The sequence below is a fragment of the Natrix helvetica genome (genome assembly GCF_964273705.1).
Source record: "Natrix helvetica genome assembly, chromosome: 10".
NCBI classification, from domain to species: Eukaryota; Metazoa; Chordata; class Lepidosauria; order Squamata; family Natricidae; genus Natrix; species Natrix helvetica.
The window spans coordinates 22,389,625-22,410,670 of record NC_138561.1 but is presented as its reverse complement, the minus strand read 5'-3'; the positions used below and the strand labels follow the sequence as shown (position 1 = coordinate 22,410,670).

The 21,046-nt window shown below is 47.4% G+C and overlaps 1 protein-coding gene across 1 annotated transcript; it reads left to right on the top strand.

Moving 5' to 3' along the window:
* The first annotated feature begins 97 nt into the window (after nucleotides 1-97).
* Nucleotides 98-3,388, top strand: APRT (adenine phosphoribosyltransferase). The gene is made up of 5 exons (XM_081963547.1): nucleotides 98-315; nucleotides 989-1,092; nucleotides 1,543-1,676; nucleotides 1,897-1,975; nucleotides 2,590-3,388. The coding sequence occupies exons 1-5, from the start codon at nucleotides 113-115 to the stop codon at nucleotides 2,730-2,732; spliced, it is 663 nt and encodes a 220-aa protein (XP_081819673.1). The 5' UTR covers nucleotides 98-112; the 3' UTR covers nucleotides 2,733-3,388.
* The last annotated feature ends 17,658 nt before the right edge of the window (nucleotides 3,389-21,046 follow it).

Below are 21,046 nucleotides of genomic sequence, written 5' to 3'. Positions count from 1 at the left end.
CGAGCCCACCTGGGACCTTGCGCGCACCTTGGCACAGCCGGCGGGGGCGTGGCGGCTTCCCGGAACGGCCCACCCCGTCCTGCAAGGGGGAGGAGCCGGCGGGCACCGCTGCATGGCCCGGGAGCCCTTCCCTGCCTCTCTTCCCTGGCTTCCCCCACTCCAGCGCAGTGGTTCCTCCCCGCGCATGCCAGTTGCTCCTCCGGAGAAGGGAGCAGCCCTTTTCGCCATGAGCTCCGAGGACGAGCAGAAGCGGCGCTTGATCCGCCAACGGATCCGGGATTTCCCGGACTTCCCCTCGCCCGGCGTCTTGTTCCGGTAAGAGCCCGGGAGCCCCCTTCGCTGCCCTCCTGCGCGGCCTTCGGGCAGCGCCCCAGAAGCCGCCGGAGCGCTCCAAATGCCCTTTGCCCGGCCGGCCCCGCCGGAGGGGAATCAGGCAAGCAGAAAGAGTGCGCCTCGTGGAAGGCGCCCTGGGCGGGATCCGAAAGCGGGACTCCCCCGCCGCCTCCCCGAGAGACCCGGGAACCCCCCCCCCCCCGCAGGGCCTCTTGCTACCCCCACCCCAGGCTCTGCGGCGGCGGCTCTGCCTTCCTTACCTGGCCGCTGCCCCGAGCTCTTTCCGCGCGCCAGCACCCAGCAGCAGCCAGGACGGGTTGAGGAGCCGCCGCGGGAATTAGGCGCTCGTTGGAGGGGATTATGGGTCTCTCGATCGCCCTACCCCGAGCCTCTTGCCACGGCCCCGTCCAGAGCTGCCTGGCTTCCCATTTTCGGGGAGGCCAAACGGGGTGGGAGATGTGAAAGGAACTCCTAGAAACGGGAACTCTGCCCCCCACCCCCCCACATTGGAAAGGCAAGCAGGATCAAGCCAGGCTCCTGGGCAGTCTCCCCCTGACCCCCCCCCCCCCCGCCCCTTGAAGTGTGCTGAAGAAGGGGGCCTTTCCAGCCTTGTGGCGGCCCTCCCCATCCTTTACTTCTCCCCCTCCCCCCCCAGGGACATCAGCCCTATGTTGAAGGACCCCGTGGCGTTCAAAGCGGCCATCGACCTGCTGGAATCCTACATCAGGGCCTCGCACAAGGATATCGACTACATTGCAGGTGAGACAAGAGAGCGGTCGGTCGTAGCCTCTTGTGTCGCTTTGGATGGGACACAATGGATAAAGGTCCAGGGCCCTCTGGAAAGAGCCCAGCATCTGGACTTCTGCCAGCAACTCTCCCCTCTTCCTGCAATTTGGTGACAGCTAGTTCCCCCAAAGTCTTAAGAGCTTCTTAGTTGCTGGCATAATGCTCTTTTTATTGCCTTCTCCTGTTTCTGTCTTCCTTGGAGAAGCTCACCAATCCCTAAACTTTCTTGTCTGCTCCAAAAGAAAGCCTGAACTTCGCTTTCTCCCAATTGTGCCAAGTTTTTAATGGAAAGATGGCGGCTTGCTTGACCGCCTCCACTCAAGCACAGGTGTGTTTCCTTACCTGCTGCTTGTCAGGACTCCCTCCTGCCCCTCCTGATGGACTTGCCCTCTGGGCTGACCCTCCCTTGCTCTCTTCTGCCAGGCCTCGATTCCCGCGGCTTCCTCTTTGGCCCAGTTTTGGCCCAGAGGTTGGGGGTTGGATTCCTGCTCATCCGCAAGAAAGGGAAGCTCCCAGGAGCCACCGAATCCATCTCCTACGCACTGGAGTATGGCAAGGTGAGTCTGTGCAGCTCCAGCAAAGTGGCACCAAAGTTGTGGATACTGCAACACTGGAGGTTTTTAAGAAGAGATTAGACAACCATTTGTCCTTTGCTTGTGAAGGGGGTTGGACTAGAAGACCTCCAAGGTCCCTTCCCACTCTGTTAGTGGCTTTTGGCTGACCTGCCAAGGGCAGTCTCTGGGATTCGAAGGCCGTTTGTTCTCCTCCTTCCTGCAGGCGGAATTGGAAGTCCAGAAGGACATAGTGGAGCCAGGACAGAAGGTCATCATAGTGGACGATCTGCTGGCAACGGGAGGTAAGCGGCTGCTGGCTTCTTGCGACACCAGGACAATTCTTGCAACTTCTGAATTGTTTCGAGACACTTTGCAACTTCTGCTGCTGTAGGACATGCTGTGCCCTGTGGTGGGGCGGGAGAAGGCCTTGGGGAAATTCGGGGATTTCCCAAGAGGGCACAAGTGAACTCAATTGTAAAGGAAGAAGAGGTGGGGGCGATGAATTCAGACTGTGGTTTGGCATGGCAATTGCAACCTCCTTTTGAAAAGTTCATTTTTATAGCAGAAAATAAGCTGCTCTTAGCAAAGCGTGTTAAGCCACAATATTGTTTCTGGTGCTAAGAACTGTGAAGGATCAAATGGGAGGCTAACACCTCCTGCTCCGTATGGCCATCATCTCTACCTGTTGCAAGCCCACAAGTGGGGCAGGATCCATTCCTTCGAGTCCCATCCCTACAACTGGGAGAGAAGCATGGCACCTCATCCAGAGGCCACGTGGCCACCATAGTTGGCATCCAGGGTGGTAGCGTGGCGGAGAGACCTCACACTCTTGAAGGAAATGCAAGACCTAAATATATCGTAATATTTTCCCATCCTCCTCTTGGCCACCCTAACAGCTCTTCTCCTTCCCTCTCAGGTACCATGCGAGCCGCCTGTGAGCTGATGACAAAGCTGCAGGCCAACATCCTGGATTGCCTGGTGCTCATCGAGCTGTCCTTCCTCAAAGGTGTAGAGGCCCTGAAGCCCTTCCCCCTCTACTCACTCTTGCAGTACCACTGATTCCTTGGGCTAGTCTTCCCGGCAACTCTCGGCTCCACCCACCATCCAATAGTCCCAATCCTGAACTTCCCAAGGGGGGGAGTGACACTTCTCTGCCTGCTGGCCAAACCTTGAGCAATCCAGAAAGTGCTGGTGTGGTCCCTTAAGCAGCAAGCAGAGCACCTTAAATGCAATTAGAAACCTGAACCAAGGGGGCAGCCAAAGGTCTTTGGCAATACAGCCCCACTGGTTATGTAGCTGGAGCATGTGTGGATCTGTTCCCAGGAAGGACGATGTGGACTCTGATGTTCATGTTCCCTTCCAGAAGCTAGAGGGAAATAAGATGGGCCCACTGCCCCAAGAAAGCCCGTTTGCTGGGTGGGTCTCAAGCAACCCAACTGTAAAGCCATTTGAATTCACTCTTAATTGCCCAGGCATCGAGTTCAGTCCCATGACTGTTCCTGGCAATTCTACTGAAGTAGAGGCTAAACGTGCCCGTCTGCATAGTTTGGATTCCTTACTAGGCAAGGATGTGTTTTCTCCTGGCAGCCCTGCAAGGGGAGAGTTATGTTTTGTGACTAGAGGGCTCCTTATTTTGCTACACTAGAAATCAGTAGAAAGAAGAAACACTTCTGTAAAACTATTTCCTATTAAAGACACGCTGCTCTTCTACCTGGCCCTGTGGGTCACCGGTCGTCTGTTCAGGGGGCCAAAAGCCTCAGTGGAACTGCTCAAGGGGTGTCTGTGATTTAGAAGCGTTTGTGCTCCGGAACCAGCCTTGGGCTTCTGTTTGCACTTAGGAAGGGGGGCGGGGGGGGGATAGAGATGAGTTTGTCCAGCTTCAAGTAAGTGGAGTTTAATGCCAAGTTTCGTATGCAAATCACATTTCAAGACAGAACAAGCCTTTCTTTAAAAGAAAAAAAAATAGAGCATTCCTCTTTGACTCATGGACAGGATGTGGGATTCCAGCCTCCCCCCTCCCTCCCTGGAAAGGCAGCCATGCATTTTCCAAACTGGCCAAGAGACAAAAATGTTTTGTGCCTTTAAAAAAGTGGTTTGTTGAATCATGTAACGATGCCCGCCCGCCCTCTGTGGTGTCTCTGCCAAAAAGCTTGTGGGCTTTCCATTGGAGAGAAAATCTACTCTCCTATTCCCATCTGGAACAAAGGTGTCTGCTTCCCCCAGGAAGTCCATTTTCTGGCCATCTCCCTTCCCTCCCCCCCCCCCCATATCAGAGTTTCTCCTCTTCCTGCTTTCTGGCCGTTAGCCTCTCGGTTACGATATTGAGATCCATGGCTTTGTCCAGCTTCAGGTAATTCTCCTGGCGAATGGCAAGGATGCGCACCCAATCCGGCAGGAGCTCTGCGAAGAGGCGGAGGTGTTTCTCCATCTCCCCTGCAGGGGAAAAGGGGGAACTGGGTCACATAAGAAGCCTGCCACATAGGAACACCAGAGAAGCCATTGCTGGGGGGTGTGGGGGTCTAGACCCCCTTCCCGGGGGGAGCATCGCACGAGGAAGTCTCAATTCAGCAGGACAGCATTTCTTCTGCAGATCAAACCTCCAGCTGAATCTCTGGAAACTCTGCTGCACTAAATCTAATGCAGTGCCAGGTTTAGGGGAACCGATCCACTCAAACTTTAAATGGTTTGGACCAGGGGTGTCCAACGGTGGCAAATTCTAAGTCATGTGAATGGCATGGCTGGCAAAACCAGGAGGCTAAGGCGTCATGTATCCAAGCTTCCTCCATTTGTAACATTTAAGCAGAATTCTTAGAGAGCAAAGCAAAGCAAACCAATCCTGGAATTTTATTTTATTTTTGTCTTAAAAAGCTGGGGGGGGGGGGGGGATAACAAAGATTTGCAGGAGACAAAGGGATGCTTGGCAAGATTGTAACAAGGCGGGAAAGGTGCAAGCAAAATATAAAAATACAGAAAAAGCGGCTTGAATTTTAGGTGGGGGCATTAATCCCCCTCAGCCCCCACCCTGCAAAGCTAGTTAATGGGATCTGGTCCAAATTATTTCCTATGGGGTGTGTGTGTGTGTGTGTGTGTAAAAATAAATCATAATTTTATTTTATTTATTAAATTTTCACATTTTTCTTTAAACAATGAGTATTTTGAGGGGTGGGGGGAAACCTGTTGCAAGAAGGGATGATCCCTATCCACCACCCCCACCACCCTGGAAGTGGCTGATGGGACTTGTCATCCAAAGCATCCCCAGCACAGGTAGTTCTTTTTTTATTATTATTAAAAGAGTTTTATACAAACAGATTTTCCCCCTTTTCACACACCCCCGCCATACAATGTAAATCTCATACAAATGCTATGCCCCCCAACCCCCCCCCCACAAAAATTCACATTCAAATATTATACCAAATACTTTGCCCCCTCCCCTCCCCCGTCTTAAAGCAAATTACTCGTTCACATATTGTACCCCCTCTCCTCCCAACAAACACAATGTAAATTTCTCTTAGATTAATAATAGCACATTGATCCCATCTTCTCCCAGCACAGGTAGTTCTTGAGCTACGACCACAATTGGGCCCAAAATTTATGTTGCTAAGTGAAACATGGTTTTCAATGCCACCATTGTAAGGCTGGGGGGGGGAGCTAAAGGTACCTCTGAAGCAAAAGGGGTGAGCACTGGCTGGCCGGCGGATGGGATTTGTAGTCCAAAGGGTTCCCAGAGGGGATGAAACCTAGAGAAGGCATTACACTATGAATACTATGTATTGTGATAATGTGATAATACCACTTTATAAGGCCTCTGTAAGGCCACACTTGGTGCAGAGAAGAGCAACAAAGATGATTAGGGGACTGGAGGCTAAAACATATGAAGAACGGTTGCAGGAACTGGGTATGTTTAGTTTAATGAAACGAAGGACCAGGGGAGACATGATAGCAGTCTTCCAATATCTCAGGGGCTGCCACAAAGAAGAGGGAGTCAAGCTATTCTCCAAGGTACCTGAGGGTAGAACAAGAAGCAATGGGTGGAAACTAATCAAGGAGAGAAGCAACTTAGAACTGAGGAGAAATTTCCTGACAGTTAGAACAATTAATCAGTGGAACAGAAGTTGCCTCCAGAAGTTGTGAATGCCCCAACACTGGAAGTCTCGAAGAAGATGTTGGATAGCCATTTGTTTCCTGCCTAGGTTTCCTGCCTAGGCAGGGGGTTGGACTAGAAGACCTCCAAGGTCCCTTCCAACTCTGCTATTGTATTATAAAATGGACAGTGCTTTATATTTATGTCTGAGGTGTGTAGATAGATAGACAGACAGACAGATAGACAGGACAGAGAGATGATATAAAAGACAGATAAATGATAGACAAATAGATGATAGATAGATGGATGGATGGATGGAATAGATAAAATAGATTACACAGATCAGATATTCTTTTTTTATTATGTTTTTATTGTACATTTTCCTTTATTCTACATCACAATTTCAATTTTGCAACAGCGCTATACTGTTGTATCAAGTCCTTTTGAAATATACACACCGTGTTATACACCCTAATCGTAACCGTTATTAATCATATAATATGATCTCCTTTTAAATACATGATATTGTACATTATTTATATAGTTGTGCCATAACACGCTATACCTTTATCACTCTATACAAACAGATGGGACACCTACAGAGAAAATGGTAATTAAAAAGAATAAGAGTGTGCCTAACGATGTAACTTAATTTGTTAATTCTTCTTTCATTATTTTTTTTAATCTCTGCACCCATTATCTAGGCATTTATGCAATATTATTCATACAATCCTTTAGAGAAACAGACTATTCCTCAAGCCTGTATAAATGCCTGGATAATAGGTGCAAGAGATTAAAAAATAAAGAATGAAAGATTAAATAATTAGAAACAGAGAGAAAGATATACCAAGGAATATATATTGTACAGTGTTATCGAACTATAAACCACGATGGATTAAAATGTATAGATTAGATATTCTTCTGAGAGGAGACAACAGAATTTCATTTTTAAGGCAGGCCCAAAAAAGAGGCACGCGCACAGACACGTGATTGCCTCCAATCGCCCTCACCTGTGAGGCGGTGGCACACCTGATGAGCCACGTGCCTTTCCCGCTAAAAGTCCACTTCGGCTGCGATTGGCCGCTTTGGAAAGCCGTCCTTCGGATTGGCTGAGCGGCCTCTCTTTCTCCTTTCCCCCCGCCTCCTCCTCCTCCTCCGAGGGGCGGGGGCACTTTAAAAAACCGGCGGGTTCCTCGGGCTGAGGCAAAGAAAACGCCATACGTGCCGCAGCCGCCCCGTCTCTTTTTTTCCCGCCCTCGAAAGAGACGACGCTGCGGGCCGCGGGGAGAGCAAACCTCCACTCTCCCTACGGCTTCGCAGATTAGACCGTGAGGTGGCCTCTTGCACGCGGAGGTAACCCCGGCTTGAGGCTCTTAGACGTGGTGGGATGCTGAGGGGGAGTTAAGGAATAGCCTATTCACGGGCAGTAAGGACGGCGCCCGAGGTGAATTTAGCCCATTCTCAGGGAATAAGGACGGCGCCTGAAGTAATTTTAGCCTCGTCTCGGGGAGTAAGGACGGCGCCCGAGGTGAATTTAGCCTCTTCTCAGGGAGTAAGGACGGCGCCTGAAATAATTTTAGCCTCGTCTCGGGGAGTAAGGACGGCGCCCGAGGTGAATTTAGCCTCTTCTCAGGGAGTAAGGACGGCGCCTGAAGTAATTTTAGCCTCGTCTCGGGGAGTAAGGACGGCGCCCGAGGTGAATTTAGCCTCTTCTCAGGGAGTAAGGACGGCGCCTGAAGTAATTTTAGCCTCGTCTCGGGGAGTAAGGACGGCGCCCGAGGTGAATTTAGCCTCTTCTCAGGGAGTAAGGACGGCGCCTGAATTGAATTTAGCCTTTTCTGAGCGAGTAAGGACGGCGCCTGAAGCAATTTTAGCCTGTTTTTAGGGAGTAGGGACAGCGCCTGAGGTTATTTAAACCAGGGTGTATATATCCTCAGGAGTAACGGTATAGGGTTCCCTGCCTAGGCAAGGGGTTGGACTAGAAGACCTCCAAGGTCCCTTCCAACTCTACTATTGTATTGTAAAACGCCAGTGGTGGCTGGGGTAATTCCTCAAGGGGGTATTTAAAAGACTCCCAACGCCACAGGTCCCCTATGGTGAGCTACCTCGGTCTCACTTTCCCTCAGGGAAATAAGGCAAACGTCTGGGTCCAAAAGAATTTAAACCAAGGCTCGGGTTTTTAGGAGTTAAAATGGTGGAACTAGGCAGAATCTGAGATAATCTCAGCTGTGTCCTGTTCACCCCAGACAAGTAACCGTTAAAAGTAGCTTTAAAAAGAGGAATACAGCTGAGGCAATTTTAACTAGGTGCAGTTAAAAAGGCTAAACTACCACAGGTGAATGTAAGTGTTAAAATTAGCTTAAAGGCAAAATTGCTTCAGTCCCTGCAGGTGACCTGACTTTGTTTAATAAATTTAAACTCTTGGGACCTGAGAATTGAAATTCTAGCCCAGGTTCAAGTCCTTAAAAGAAAACATGCAGAGGACTAGTTACTTCAAGTAACTAAAGGTGTAAAAATGAACTAAAATTACTTCGGGTCCAGGAGTTGACCTTGCTTTCTTGAAATAGTCCAATCTTGTGGCCTAAGGTAATTTTTAGCCAAAAGTTTAATTTTTTAGAATAAAATACTAGTGGAACCCGAGGTAATCTCAACCATGTCCTTTTAAAAAGGACCAAACCACCACAGGGAAATTATAATTAAAAATTACCTTAGGAGCTGACCTTGCTTTCAGGAATAAAGTGAATTTTTAGGACCTGGGGTAATTTAAGTCAAGGCTCAAGTTCTTAAATTCCTTGGCCAAATAAAGTATACCTAAGCCTGTGGATGACTGACTACTTCAAGTAAAGGCAAAAGTTTAAAATTAGTTCAAGTCCAGGAACTGACCTTGTTCTTAGAAATAGTCAATTCTTGAGACTTGAGATAATTCTAGCCAAGGCTCAAATCCTTAAAACATGTAGAGGACTAGCTACTTCAAGGCAAAAGTTACCTAAAATTGCATCAGGTCTGGCAACTGACTTGACTTTCTTGCAGGGAAGGTAAACTCTCAGGGCATAAAGCAATTTTTAGGGATGCCTTCCAGTTCCTGGAGAGTAAGAGAAACTCCTGGAACTGGAGGTCATGTCTTTGGGAACAGTAAAAGCTAGTGGTTTGTGGTATTCTCAAGGGCACAGCCTTCCAATTCATTGTATCTTGCCTTCTTTCACTCTTAGGATAGAGAACATAAAAGCAGCTTTGTAAAATTGGTGAATTGGTTTTCTAGTCTCTGAACATCAGGTGGTCATTTGGTGATGTTTATTTCTTGTTATTTCACAGGCTCTCTACAGGAAGGGAATCACCACAGACAAGCAGTCGAAGACATCAAAGCTAAGTCAGAGGTTTATTAACTTTTCAGTGCTGGGTTTAACCAAGAGGCCTGACAGGTACTATCGGCAACATGTTTGTTTACTACTGCAAAAACCTTTGGGGCTTGCTATAAAGCTTACCCTAAGGCTGTGATGGCAAGCCTACGGCATGCGTGTGCGAAGCGGCATGCGGAGCCATGTCTCCTGGCATGTGTGGTGTTGGCCATTCCTCCTGGGTTTCTGGTGCACAGGCACACATGACAATCAACTGGCCTTTGTGCGTGTGGCACTGCCGGAAACTGGAAGAGCCGGGGTTCCGTTTTCCGGCGTGAGCATGCACACTGGTCAGCTGACCTCAAACCCGTAATCGGAAGTCTAGCTGGCTGATGCACCTGCACCTGCTGGAAACCAGTAGAGGAACAGGCGATGCCACACATTTCAAGTGATATGGCTCCGCATGGCACTTTAGGCACGCATACCATAGTTTTGCAGAGGTTGCGCCCTAAGGCATGCTTTAGTTTTTTTTTTTTGGGGGGGGGAATGCAAAGTAATGTAACAAAAGTAAAACATATAAGCAATTTCTGATGTGAGATCATTTTAGTCACTGGCTGTGGTAGAACCAGAGCCCCCCCCCCCCAAGCATTCCCCATATCAATGCAGTGTGGGGATAGGGGTGATGGCCCCCATGTGGAGGTCATTCAATCCCTGAACACCCACACTGAGAGACTCATACTGGGATTTCCACTGGGTGACCCTTTCAGTCCTCAGCGAGCAGCGAGGGCGAATCAACCTGGAGGAGTCAACGGGCGTTCAGCCGCAAGCCTCCTCCAGTCCCTGAGGACCCCCTCAGTACTCCGACTGGAAGGGGATCCTTCTGGATCACCCCCCTCCCACCTTCTCATTTTGAGAAAGAAGGCCACAGTACCAGTCAGACTTCTTACAGCTGAAAGGGATGAATAGGTATAGAAAGGAGAAGATTTGCGGCTTGCAGTTTGAGAGGTCCTTAGTGTTCTCCGAGCTTGGTAGTTTCTTTTGCAGAGGCTATATTGTTTAGGGAATATCAGTGCTAGGAGAGAGTGAGGTTTGTTCTCAACTTGCTTTCTAGTGGCTTACGGTTTCAGTGTTGTTAAAAATGGTCTTTAGAGATTCTTTCATTGGACTACTTGTTGATAGGTGTTGTTTGCTGTTCAGGAGGTGTTTGGGTCCTCTTGATTCCTTTTGGGCTACTGACGGTTAACTTGTCAGAGTGCCAGGCGTTTAGAAATTTCATAAGGTTGAGTGTCTTGACAGGTGGTGAAACTAAGGAGTTTTCCCATTGTAGTTTGATTCGGTTGGTGCTATGATTGATAACAGATTTTATACTTTTCTCCACAGGTTATAGTTTTCCTGCCTGGCGTAATTTGGCCATGGCAATGGTTCTAAGAACCAGACAGAAAACCTCAACGGCCTATTTTAATGCTAGATGTGGCTGTTGAAGGATTATAGATTTTATAATTTCCTTGCCTGGCGTAATTTGGCCATGGCGATGGTTCTTAGAACCGGACAGAGAAATAGATATTATAATTTCCTTGCCTGGCATAATTTGGCCATGGCGATTGGTTCTTAGAACCAGACAGAAAGCCTCAACGGCCTCAAAGGACATCTCTGGCGGCCCTTCAAGCAACAGACTCCAGAAACCGGTGGCGATGCTGGGTGAAACGATGACGAAGAGGCGCCCGTTGCTTCATACAGTCCTTCTTGTGATCTTCTGCATCTCAGCAACCTTGACCAACACAGGTAAGACTTCATGCCATGGTAGAACTTTCACCTCTCCTTCCCAGCACCATGGATTCACGCAAGGTGTGTCTGAATACCTTTGTGAGCTGAAAGCCCACCTTTTGATGGTCTTCTTTCCCTTCTTTCTTCCTCAGGTTTGGATGGGAAGGCTTTCGTGTTCCACAAGCTTTCTGCCAACTCCTACATCCTCCTGAGGCCCAACCTAGATCAAGGCTTGCGACAGCTGACCCTTTGTCTCCGCTTCTTCATCGACTTGACCCGCAGCTTCTCCCTCTTCTCAGCGGCTTCCAGAGACCATGACAACGACAGAGAACCGGACAGAGAAATAGATATTATAGTTTCCTTGCCTGGCGTAATTTGGCCATGGCCATGGTTCTTAGAACCGGACAGAGAAATAAATATTATAGTTTCCTTGCCTGGCGTAATTTGGCCATGGCCATGGTTCTTAGAACCGGACAGAGAAATAAATATTATAGTTTCCTTGCCTGGCGTAATTTGGCCATGGCGATGGTTCTTAGAACCGGACAGAGAAATAAATATTATAGTTTCCTTGCCTGGCGTAATTTGGCCATGGCGATGGTTCTTGGAACCGGACAGAGAAATAGATATTATAGTTTCCTTGCCTGGCGTAATTTGGCCATGGTGATGGTTCTTAGAACCGGACAGAGAAATAAATATTATAGTTTCCTTGCCTGGCGTAATTTGGCCATGGCGATGGTTCTTAGAACCGGACAGAGAAATAAATATTATAGTTTCCTTGCCTGGCGTAATTTGGCCATGGCGATGGTTCTTGGAACCGGACAGAGAAATAAATATTATAGTTTCCTTGCCTGGCGTAATTTGGCCATGGCGATGGTTCTTAGAACCGGACAGAGAAATAAATATTATAGTTTCCTTGCCTGGCGTAATTTGGCCATGGCGATGGTTCTAGGAACTTGAGAAGGCCCCACACGGACAATTGCTTGCAGTTACATTTTCATGCCCATGTTAGCCTGAGCTATCCTGGGCATTCTTTCTCAGCTGGCCCTGTATTCGCCCTTGTCCCCTCGCCACTGGTCAACTTTCCTTCCTCCCTGCTACGTGATCACGGCCAATTCCCCCAGGGAAACTTACTTCTGCCCAATTGGCATTGCAGGACAATTAAAGGCCAAGTCAATCCCTGTGCCGAGGGATCGGCCTCTGCCTTCTCGGTGGATGGCTGTGGCCTCGGGCACCGGAGAGGCAGGAGACAGAGCGATGGGATCTGGAGAGCCCTGCCGATGGAGGTCTGGCACCATGCTTCTGCCATTGCTGCGCTGTCCTTTGCATTTAGCCCTGAACTCCACTTCCCACGCTGCAGGCCACCTTGCCCCCCCTCAAGGTCTCCTGTGCTGGGTTAGAGGTGTTTCAGGGCTACATGCAACGTTCAGAGCAGTAAAGGGAGACGTATGGTGCCAGCCCCCCACCGGTGGTCCTTTCCAGACCCCAACGCTCTGCCCCTTGCCTCTCCGGCACCCGAGGCCTCTACCATCCATTGAGAAGGCAGAGACTGATCGCTCGGCGCGGGTATTGGCTGGCATTTAGTTTTCCTGCACTGCGAATTGGTCATTATTAACTCTCCCTGGGTGTAAATCGGCTGTGATCATGCAGCTGTGGGGGAGGGAGGGAGGACAGTGGACCCCTGTGGCCAGGGATGGCCAATAATTGCCCAAGCTAGATCAGATGCTATGGGGGGCATGGGTGCGAAAATCTCGCTGCGTTCAATTGTCCCATTCCAGCCCATGAAGGGGAGTTGGTCTAATAATTGGTGATGCCAAATTCTGTATAAACATAAGACCCCCCCCCCTCATAGGCAGGGTGGATTCCTTCTCTTTTAGGTCCTTTTGAATTTGCAACTGTTTACTTAGCAACAATTGTTATTTGCCTTGTCAAAAGCCACTTACAACTCAATTATGGACAGTGTGCCACACAGACCCATGCTTGTCTCCTGACTGCATTTTGGGCACTTGGCAACCAGCTCATCTTTTCAGATGTCTGCAATGTCCTACAGTCACATCAGTGGCAATTTTTGATGGGATTTAGTGACCATTCAAAGTTCTTACAGTGGTTTTAAAAAAAGTAACCCTAACCTTGCCAGAACTTTAATTTTGAGGCTGGCTGCAAACCTGAATCTTGCCGTGGCATTATCTCATGGCCCAGACCATAATATCTCAGAGCTGCTTCTCCTTCTGTCTTCCTGTTTTGGTGCTTCTTTTGCTATCTTTGCAGACGGACCCCGGAAGGGTGTTTTGAGGACTCAAACGCAGGAGGAACCTTCTACACCGTTGAGAACGTCTCTCTACCTCAACCAAAACAGCCAAGCTACAGAAAGGACATCTCTGGCGGCCCTTCAAGCAACGGACTCCAGAAACCAGTGGCGATGTTGGGTGAAACGATGACGAAGAGGCGCCCGTTGCTTCATACAGTCCTTGTGATCTTCTGCATCTCAGGAACCTTGACCAACACTGGTAAGACTTCATGCCATGGTAGAACTTTCACCTCACCTTCCCAGCACCATGGATTCACGCAAGGTGTGTCTGAATACCTTTGTGAGCTGAAAGTCCACCTTTTGATGGTCTTCTCTCCCTTCTTTCTTCCTCAGGTTTGGATGGGAAGGCTTTCGTGTTCCACAAGCTTTCTGCCAACTCCTACATCCTCCTGAAGCCCAACCTAGATCAAGGCTTGCGACAGCTGACCCTTTGTCTCCGCTTCTTCATCGACTTGACCCGCAGCTTCTCCCTCTTCTCGGCGGCTTCCAGAGACCATGACAACGACAGAGAACCGGACAGAGAAATAGATATTATAGTTTCCTTGCCTGGTGTAATTTGGCCATGGCGATGGTTCTTAGAACCGGACAGAGAAATAGTTTCCTTGCCTGGCGTAATTTGGCCATGGCGATTGGTTCTTAGAACCGGACAGAGAAATAAATATTATAGTTTCCTTGCCTGGCGTAATTTGGCCATGGCGATGGTTCTTAGAACCGGACAGAAAACCTCAACAGCCCATTTTAATGCTAGACAAGGCTGTTGAAGGATTCTAGATTTTATAGATTTCCTTGCCTGGCGTAATTTGGCCATGGCGATTGGTTCTTAGAACCGGACAGAGAAATAAATATTATAGTTTCCTTGCCTGGCGTAATTTGGCCATGGCGATGGTTCTTGGAACCGGACAGAGAAATAAATATTATAGTTTCCTTGCCTGGCGTAATTTGGCCATGGCGATGGTTCTTAGAACCGGACAGAGAAATAAATATTATAGTTTCCTTGCCTGGCGTAATTTGGCCATGGCGATGGTTCTTAGAACCGGACAGAGAAATAAATATTATAGTTTCCTTGCCTGGCGTAATTTGGCCATGGCAATGGTTCTTGGAACCGGACAGAAAACCTCAACAGCCCATTTTAATGCTAGACAAGGCTGTTGAAGGATTCTAGATTTTATAGATTTCCTTGCCTGGTGTAATTTGGCCATGGCGATGGTTCTAGGAACTTGAGAAGGCCCCACACGGACAATTGCTTGCAGTTACATTTTCATGCCCATGTTAGCCTGAGCTATCCTGGGCATTCTTTCTCAGCTGGCCCTGTATTCGCCCTTGTCCCCTCGCCACTGGTCAACTTTCCTTCCTCCCTGCTACGTGATCACGGCCAATTCCCCCAGGGAAACTTACTTCTGCCCAATTGGCATTGCAGGACAATTAAAGGCCAAGTCAATCCCTGTGCCGAGGGATCGGCCTCTGCCTTCTCGGTGGATGGCTGTGGCCTCGGGCACCGGAGAGGCAGGAGACAGAGCGATGGGATCTGGAGAGCCCTGCCGATGGAGGTCTGGCACCATGCTTCTGCCATTGCTGCCCTGTCCTTTGCATTTAGCCCTGAACTCCACTTCCCACGCTGCAGGCCACCTTGCCCCCCCTCAAGGTCTCCTGTGCTGGGTTAGAGGTGTTTCAGGGCTACATGCAACGTTCAGAGCAGTAAAGGGAGACGTATGGTGCCAGCCCCCCACCGGTGGTCCTTTCCAGACCCCAACGCTCTGCCCCTTGCCTCTCCGGCACCCGAGGCCTCTACCATCCATTGAGAAGGCAGAGACTGATCGCTCGGCGCGGGTATTGGCTGGCATTTAGTTTTCCTGCACTGCGAATTGGTCATTATTAACTCTCCCTGGGTGTAAATCGGCTGTGATCATGCAGCTGTGGGGGAGGGAGGGAGGACAGTGGACCCCTGTGGCCAGGGATGGCCAATAATTGCCCAAGCTAGATCAGATGCTATGGGGGGCATGGGTGCGAAAATCTCGCTGCGTTCAATTGTCCCATTCCAGCCCATGAAGGGGAGTTGGTCTAATAATTGGTGATGCCAAATTCTGTATAAACATAAGACCCCCCCCCCCCTCATAGGCAGGGTGGATTCCTTCTCTTTTAGGTCCTTTTGAATTTGCAACTGTTTACTTAGCAACAATTGTTATTTGCCTTGTCAAAAGCCACTTACAACTTCTATTCCCACACTCCATCCTTTACTTCCAATGCAGTGAGAAAAAATTATAGGTTATCATTATGAGGAAATACTCTTTTCTTATTTAGAGTTTTTATTTTTAGACAGACATAGATGAAACATAAAATATAAAACCATCTTCAGTTACATACAGCGTGTCGATTGGTTACAAGTTTTTTGTGCATCCTTTCCATAGTCCTCACTTACAATTTATATTAAAATCACATCATCAATCAAATATATATGTATGCATTATTATCATTGTATGTCATTTATTTGATTATTATTCCTTCATTTTAAATGAGATATTCTAGATACTGAATTCGTTTATATTGTAACAATTCACTACATCATCTTTGTATACATTTTTGTATACGTCTATATTATATGTTTGTCTATCCATATTTGTATTTTTATGTTTTTTATTGTACGCCGCCCCGAGTCCTTCGGGAGAGGGTGCGGCTAAGAAATAAATATTATTATTATTATTATTATTATTATTATTATTATTATTATTATTATTATTATTATTATTATTATTATTATTATTATTATTATTATTATTATTATTAAATCTATCCAATAATGATGTATCTTTATATTGTATCATTCTACAATTCTTGTATTATAAAATTGTTTCTACTGAAAATAGATACTTTTTAACCAGTATTAGGTGGAAAAAGTACCTTGTTCTATTCCCACACTCCATCCTTTACTTTCAATGCAGTGAGAAAAATACATATAGGTTATCATTATGAGGAAATACTCTTGAGGGACCCAAATTTGAATTTTTAATCCTTACCTTAAACTAGGAAGATTGGTGCATTTTGTTGAGCTTTGCTCTGTGTGGTTCCTTACAGGGCCAGTTTTTTGTTTCAATATAAGAATCTCTCCCCCCCCCCCCCCCAACAGGTCTGTACACCTTTGGACTTTACATACTTCAATTCACAGGAAACTTTCTGAATTGTGTCTTTGTGTGTTTAAAATCCTGCCTATTTTGATCAGTAATATTGTTATAGGGGTGTGTGTGGAGAGGTAATTTAGTATTTCTGTTGTAAAAAGAGGGATTTTTTTGTCCTTTCAATTTCTGGGTTTTTTTTTCTTAGGCTGTGCCAAATGGATAAATCTCATTTTTTTTCCTGTCCGCTGACAAATTCTGTAAGAAATAAATTACCATATATACCCTTTGGCGTTTGGTGTTTAGACATACTTTCTATAACTCCTGGTTCACTGTGTCTTCTAAACAAATGAAAACAGACTCACAACCTCACTGGAAAATGAGCTTCTGTCCTACAAGATCTTCTATAATAAATCCTGCTGTGCTTACTTTCCCTTGTTGTGTTTTCATTTTTGTTTCCATTGGTATGTCAAAAATATTTTATTAGAAATATATTCTCATGATGATGCAAAATGGGCCACTGGAGCAGAGGTGGGTATTCAACAGGTTCTGACCCGTTCTGGAGGAACCGGTAGTGGAAATTTTGAGTAGCTCGGAGAACCGGCCAGTACCACCTCTGGTTGGCCCTGCCCCCCATCTATTTTTTGCACACACAAAAGTTTGGACCTTGAGTTTATATCTATTGTTTGCCTGTGTGTTATTGCGATTGAAGCTGAAGAAGTCATTGACAGGTAGGACATTGTAGCAGGCAATCCCTGCAACCAACCAGCCTATAAAACAGCCAGCTATCTGCCAGCCCTGCGAGGTAGACCACAGAGGAGAAACGAGCAGATAGCAATTTGATTTTATTGTGAAGCTACATTAACAGAATTTGGCAAGGCTGCAGGGACATCTCCTCTGTTGTCTTTACACCCTAAGAAACTAAGGGATAACTTTTCCTGTTTACTTTTTCTACCTGCCTACCTACCTCCATCTGCATCTTTATGTCTTCTGTGTGTGTGTCTTCTATCTATCTATCTATCTATCTATCTATCTATCTATCTATCATCTATCTATCATCTTATTCTATCTTATTCTATCTTATTCTACCCATTATTCAATCATCCACTCTCATTCATTCATTCTATCATCTAATTCTATCTAATTCTACCCATTCAATCATCCTATCTATCATTGAGCATGTTGACTATACAATATACAAGTTACATTTATCATGATGGTAATCAGGACAGATGATACACCACATAAAATTTAAAATAGAAGTCAAATACATTTGCAAAACAAGCTAAATCTGAGATCCAAGGCATGGCCTGTCATAAATGATCGGGCCGACACGCTCTAAAATTCCATGAAATAGGACAACCTCTGAAGGCAAATGCATGCAAAGCAACGAAGAGCCACAAAGTCATTCCAATGAGAGTGTAGAGTAAGAGAGAGTGGCCCATCGTGGGACCAGATCAGTCCGTTCCAAAAGGCAGCCTGTGTGAGGGTGTGGTTTGTGTGTTGTATGTGTTTGTGTGTGCCAGGCCTGGGAGGAGGATCTGGGTGAAGAGCCAGGTGTGGGGCTGAAGAGCTGAGAAAGGCCGTAGCAGCTGAACTGGAAGAGATTTGCTGGCTCTGAATTCACCTTTTCACAATCAAAGACTGTGATTGTTTATTTGAATGAGTCAGACATGTATTGGGCTGGATAGAGAACAGCTGAGTGACTCCACTCAAGGACATGGAAAAAATTAACTCTTTGCTGGGGCCACACCACAAGCAAGGCTAGGGTTAGTAAACTGCGATTAAGCCAATCTGGGTTTTAGCGTGGTATGCAAACATAGGCTAGGCTGCACCCAATGAGCTGACATTCAGCCAACCATAATTTGGGGTATCGAAAATACAAGCAAGGAGAGTGTTTCTCTATTACAGCAACTTGGTGGGGGGAAACCAATTTCCAGAATTCCCCAGCAAGCAAGCAAGCTTTAAGACATGGACTTTTGACTCCCAGAAATCCCTTCCAGCAGACTTTAGGATGGATGGACTTCAACTCCCAGATTTCCCCAGTTTTAAGAGATGTAGGTCAACCAATGGAGCAGCCTGCCTTCGGAAATGGTGGAAGCTCCATCCCTGGATGTTTTTAAGAAGAGACACTACAAAGTCACTTGTCCGAAATGGTATAGGTTCTCCTGCTTGAGCAGGGGGCTGGACTAGAAGACCTCCAAGGTCCCTTCCAGCTCTTAATCTAATCTATTACCTTTGCTTCTATTCTAATCTTCTCCTATTCCCATTCCCATCCTCTATTCTATTCTATTCTATTCCTATATTCTCTTCCTTTTTCTATTCCATTCTATACTATTCTAAATTCTATTCTATTCTAGTCTGTTCCTATTTTCTATTCTATTCTAGTCTGTTCCTATTTTCTATTCTATTCTATTCCTATTTTCTATTCTATTCCTATATTCTATTCTATTCTATTCTTCCCTTCCCTTCCCTTCCCTACTATTCCATTCTAAATTCCATTTTAGCTTAGTCTGTTCCTATTTTCTTTTCTATTCTATTCACTTCACTTCTAAGCAGCCGAGAAGGGCGAAGCGACGCCAACGGCCACGAGGGGGCAGCAGAGAGACCGCGAGCGCCTCTCTGGGCGGCGCGGCGAGGAGTGAGAACTGGCCCTCCGCGGCCACCGTCCTCTCTTCCGGCAATCCCCCCCCACGTGACCCAAACAGCGGCCTCGCGCTTCCGGGGCCTTCCTTCCTTCTCGCCGCCGCTTCCCCCTTCTTCGCCGGGGCCTCCGAGCCGGAGTCGCCGGTAAGGGCTTCCTTCCCTCACAAACGGGCTCCCCCGGGCAGGCTGGGCTCGCGCGAGCGGGGTGGTGGTTTCCTCCTCGAAGGCCGGGACTACAAGGCCCATCATCCCCCGCCGCGGCTCGGGGTGGTGGTCCTGCCCGACCCATAATCCCCTGCCAGCCAGGCTAGCCCGACTGCCCTCCTTCCGATCGGGTGAGACGACGCTCTTGCCTCCCCCCCTCCCTCGCCATCCTCCTCCCGAAATCGGGATGGACTACAAAGCCCATAGTCTGCAGCCCCCTCCTCCCTATCTGCCTTACCGCCCCCTCCGCGGCCTGGTGGCGATTTATCCATTGGGCTGGAAAAGCCACCCCCTCCCCTTCCGAGGCGGGCGGCTTGCTTCCCCCCTCCCCTCCCATTGGGCTGGATCACAAGACCCATCCTTCCCTGCCAGGCCAAGACGTTGGTTCGGGGCTCCATTATAGGGAATGACCCCCCTCCCCCACCCATAGAAATCCCCCCCTTTTTTTTCTCTCTCTCTCTGCAAATACATGCACATTTGGGTCCATTAAGAGAAAGGACTAAATATTTGATAATAATGGTTGTTTTTAGGAAGATATACATATATCTATCTATCTCTATATCTATCTATCTATCTGTTCTCTATCTATCTATCATCTGTTTATCTATCTATCTATCTGTTCTCTATCTATCTATCTATCTATCTATCTATCTAACCTATTTTCATCTCTCTCTCTCTTTATCTATCTATCTATCTATCTCTATCTAATCTATCTTATCTATCTATCCATCTACCTATCTGTTCTCTATCTATCTATCTAAGCTATTTTCATCTCTATTTTTCTTTCTTTCTATCTGTTTTTCTATCTATCTATCTATCTTTCTATCTATCTATCTATTTTTCTATCTGATTATATCTATCATCTATCTGTATCTATCTGTCTGTCTCAATATCTTCGCCCCAACCGGTAGTAAAAAAACTGCTTAGAAAAGTTTTTTTTGTTAAAGTTCCAACGATCAGCTGTTCTGCTCAACTGTGGGACCCTTTAAAAAAAAATCATTTCTGATCAGCTGTGCAACAATCAGCATGCCGGGTTGTCTGTATGGTTCCCGCTTTGTTGCAGGGGCTCATTTTGTGAGAAGTCCAGCTGCTTTTACATGGTGTGTGAGTCAGTTGTGCAGCCATGCCCACCTGCTCACATGACCACAAACCACACCCACCTGGTCACATGACCAAGCCACGCCTGCCCGGTCACATGAGCACCAAGCCATGCCTCCCGCTGGTCACATGCCCACCAAGCCATGCCCCCAGTCACATGAGCACCAAAACATGCCCACCCGGTCACACGACCACCAAGCCATGCCCGCCAAGCCACGCCCACAGAACCAGTAGGGAATTTCTTTTTAATTTCACCACTGGGAGGGATTAATGTCTTATTGTTGCAGGACGTGAAGATCTCGGATAGCAGATCGTGACGGGGTCATCCGAAAGGAGGAAGACGGCTGGATGACGCCTGATGTCTGTCTGTCTGTCTCCGGAATTCCCGATTCTCTCTGCCGACGATGCGCTGTGTTAGAAAATGGAAGCTCCTTTTGATTTAATCTCTTCGATGGGTTTTAATTTCATTGCTTTTGGGGGAGCAGGGAGAGGAGGAATGCAATAAGTCTCGTTTTGGTGCCTGGGATCGACGCGTTAGGGGGGAAAAATGAAAATAAAAGGGAGGGAGGGGAGGGAGAAGAAGGGGAGGGAGAAGGTAAGGGGAAAATGGGAGGGAGGGAAGGAGAGAGGGATGGTGGGAGGTGAGAGGGAAGGAGGGAGGAAGGACTAGAGGGCTCCTTATTTTGCTACACTAGAAATCAGTAGAAAGAAGAAACACTTCTGTAAAACTATTTCCTATTAAAGACACGCTGCTCTTCTACCTGGCCCTGTGGGTCACTGGTCGTCTGTTCAGGGGGCCAAAAGCCTCAGTGGAACTGCTCAAGGGGTGTCTG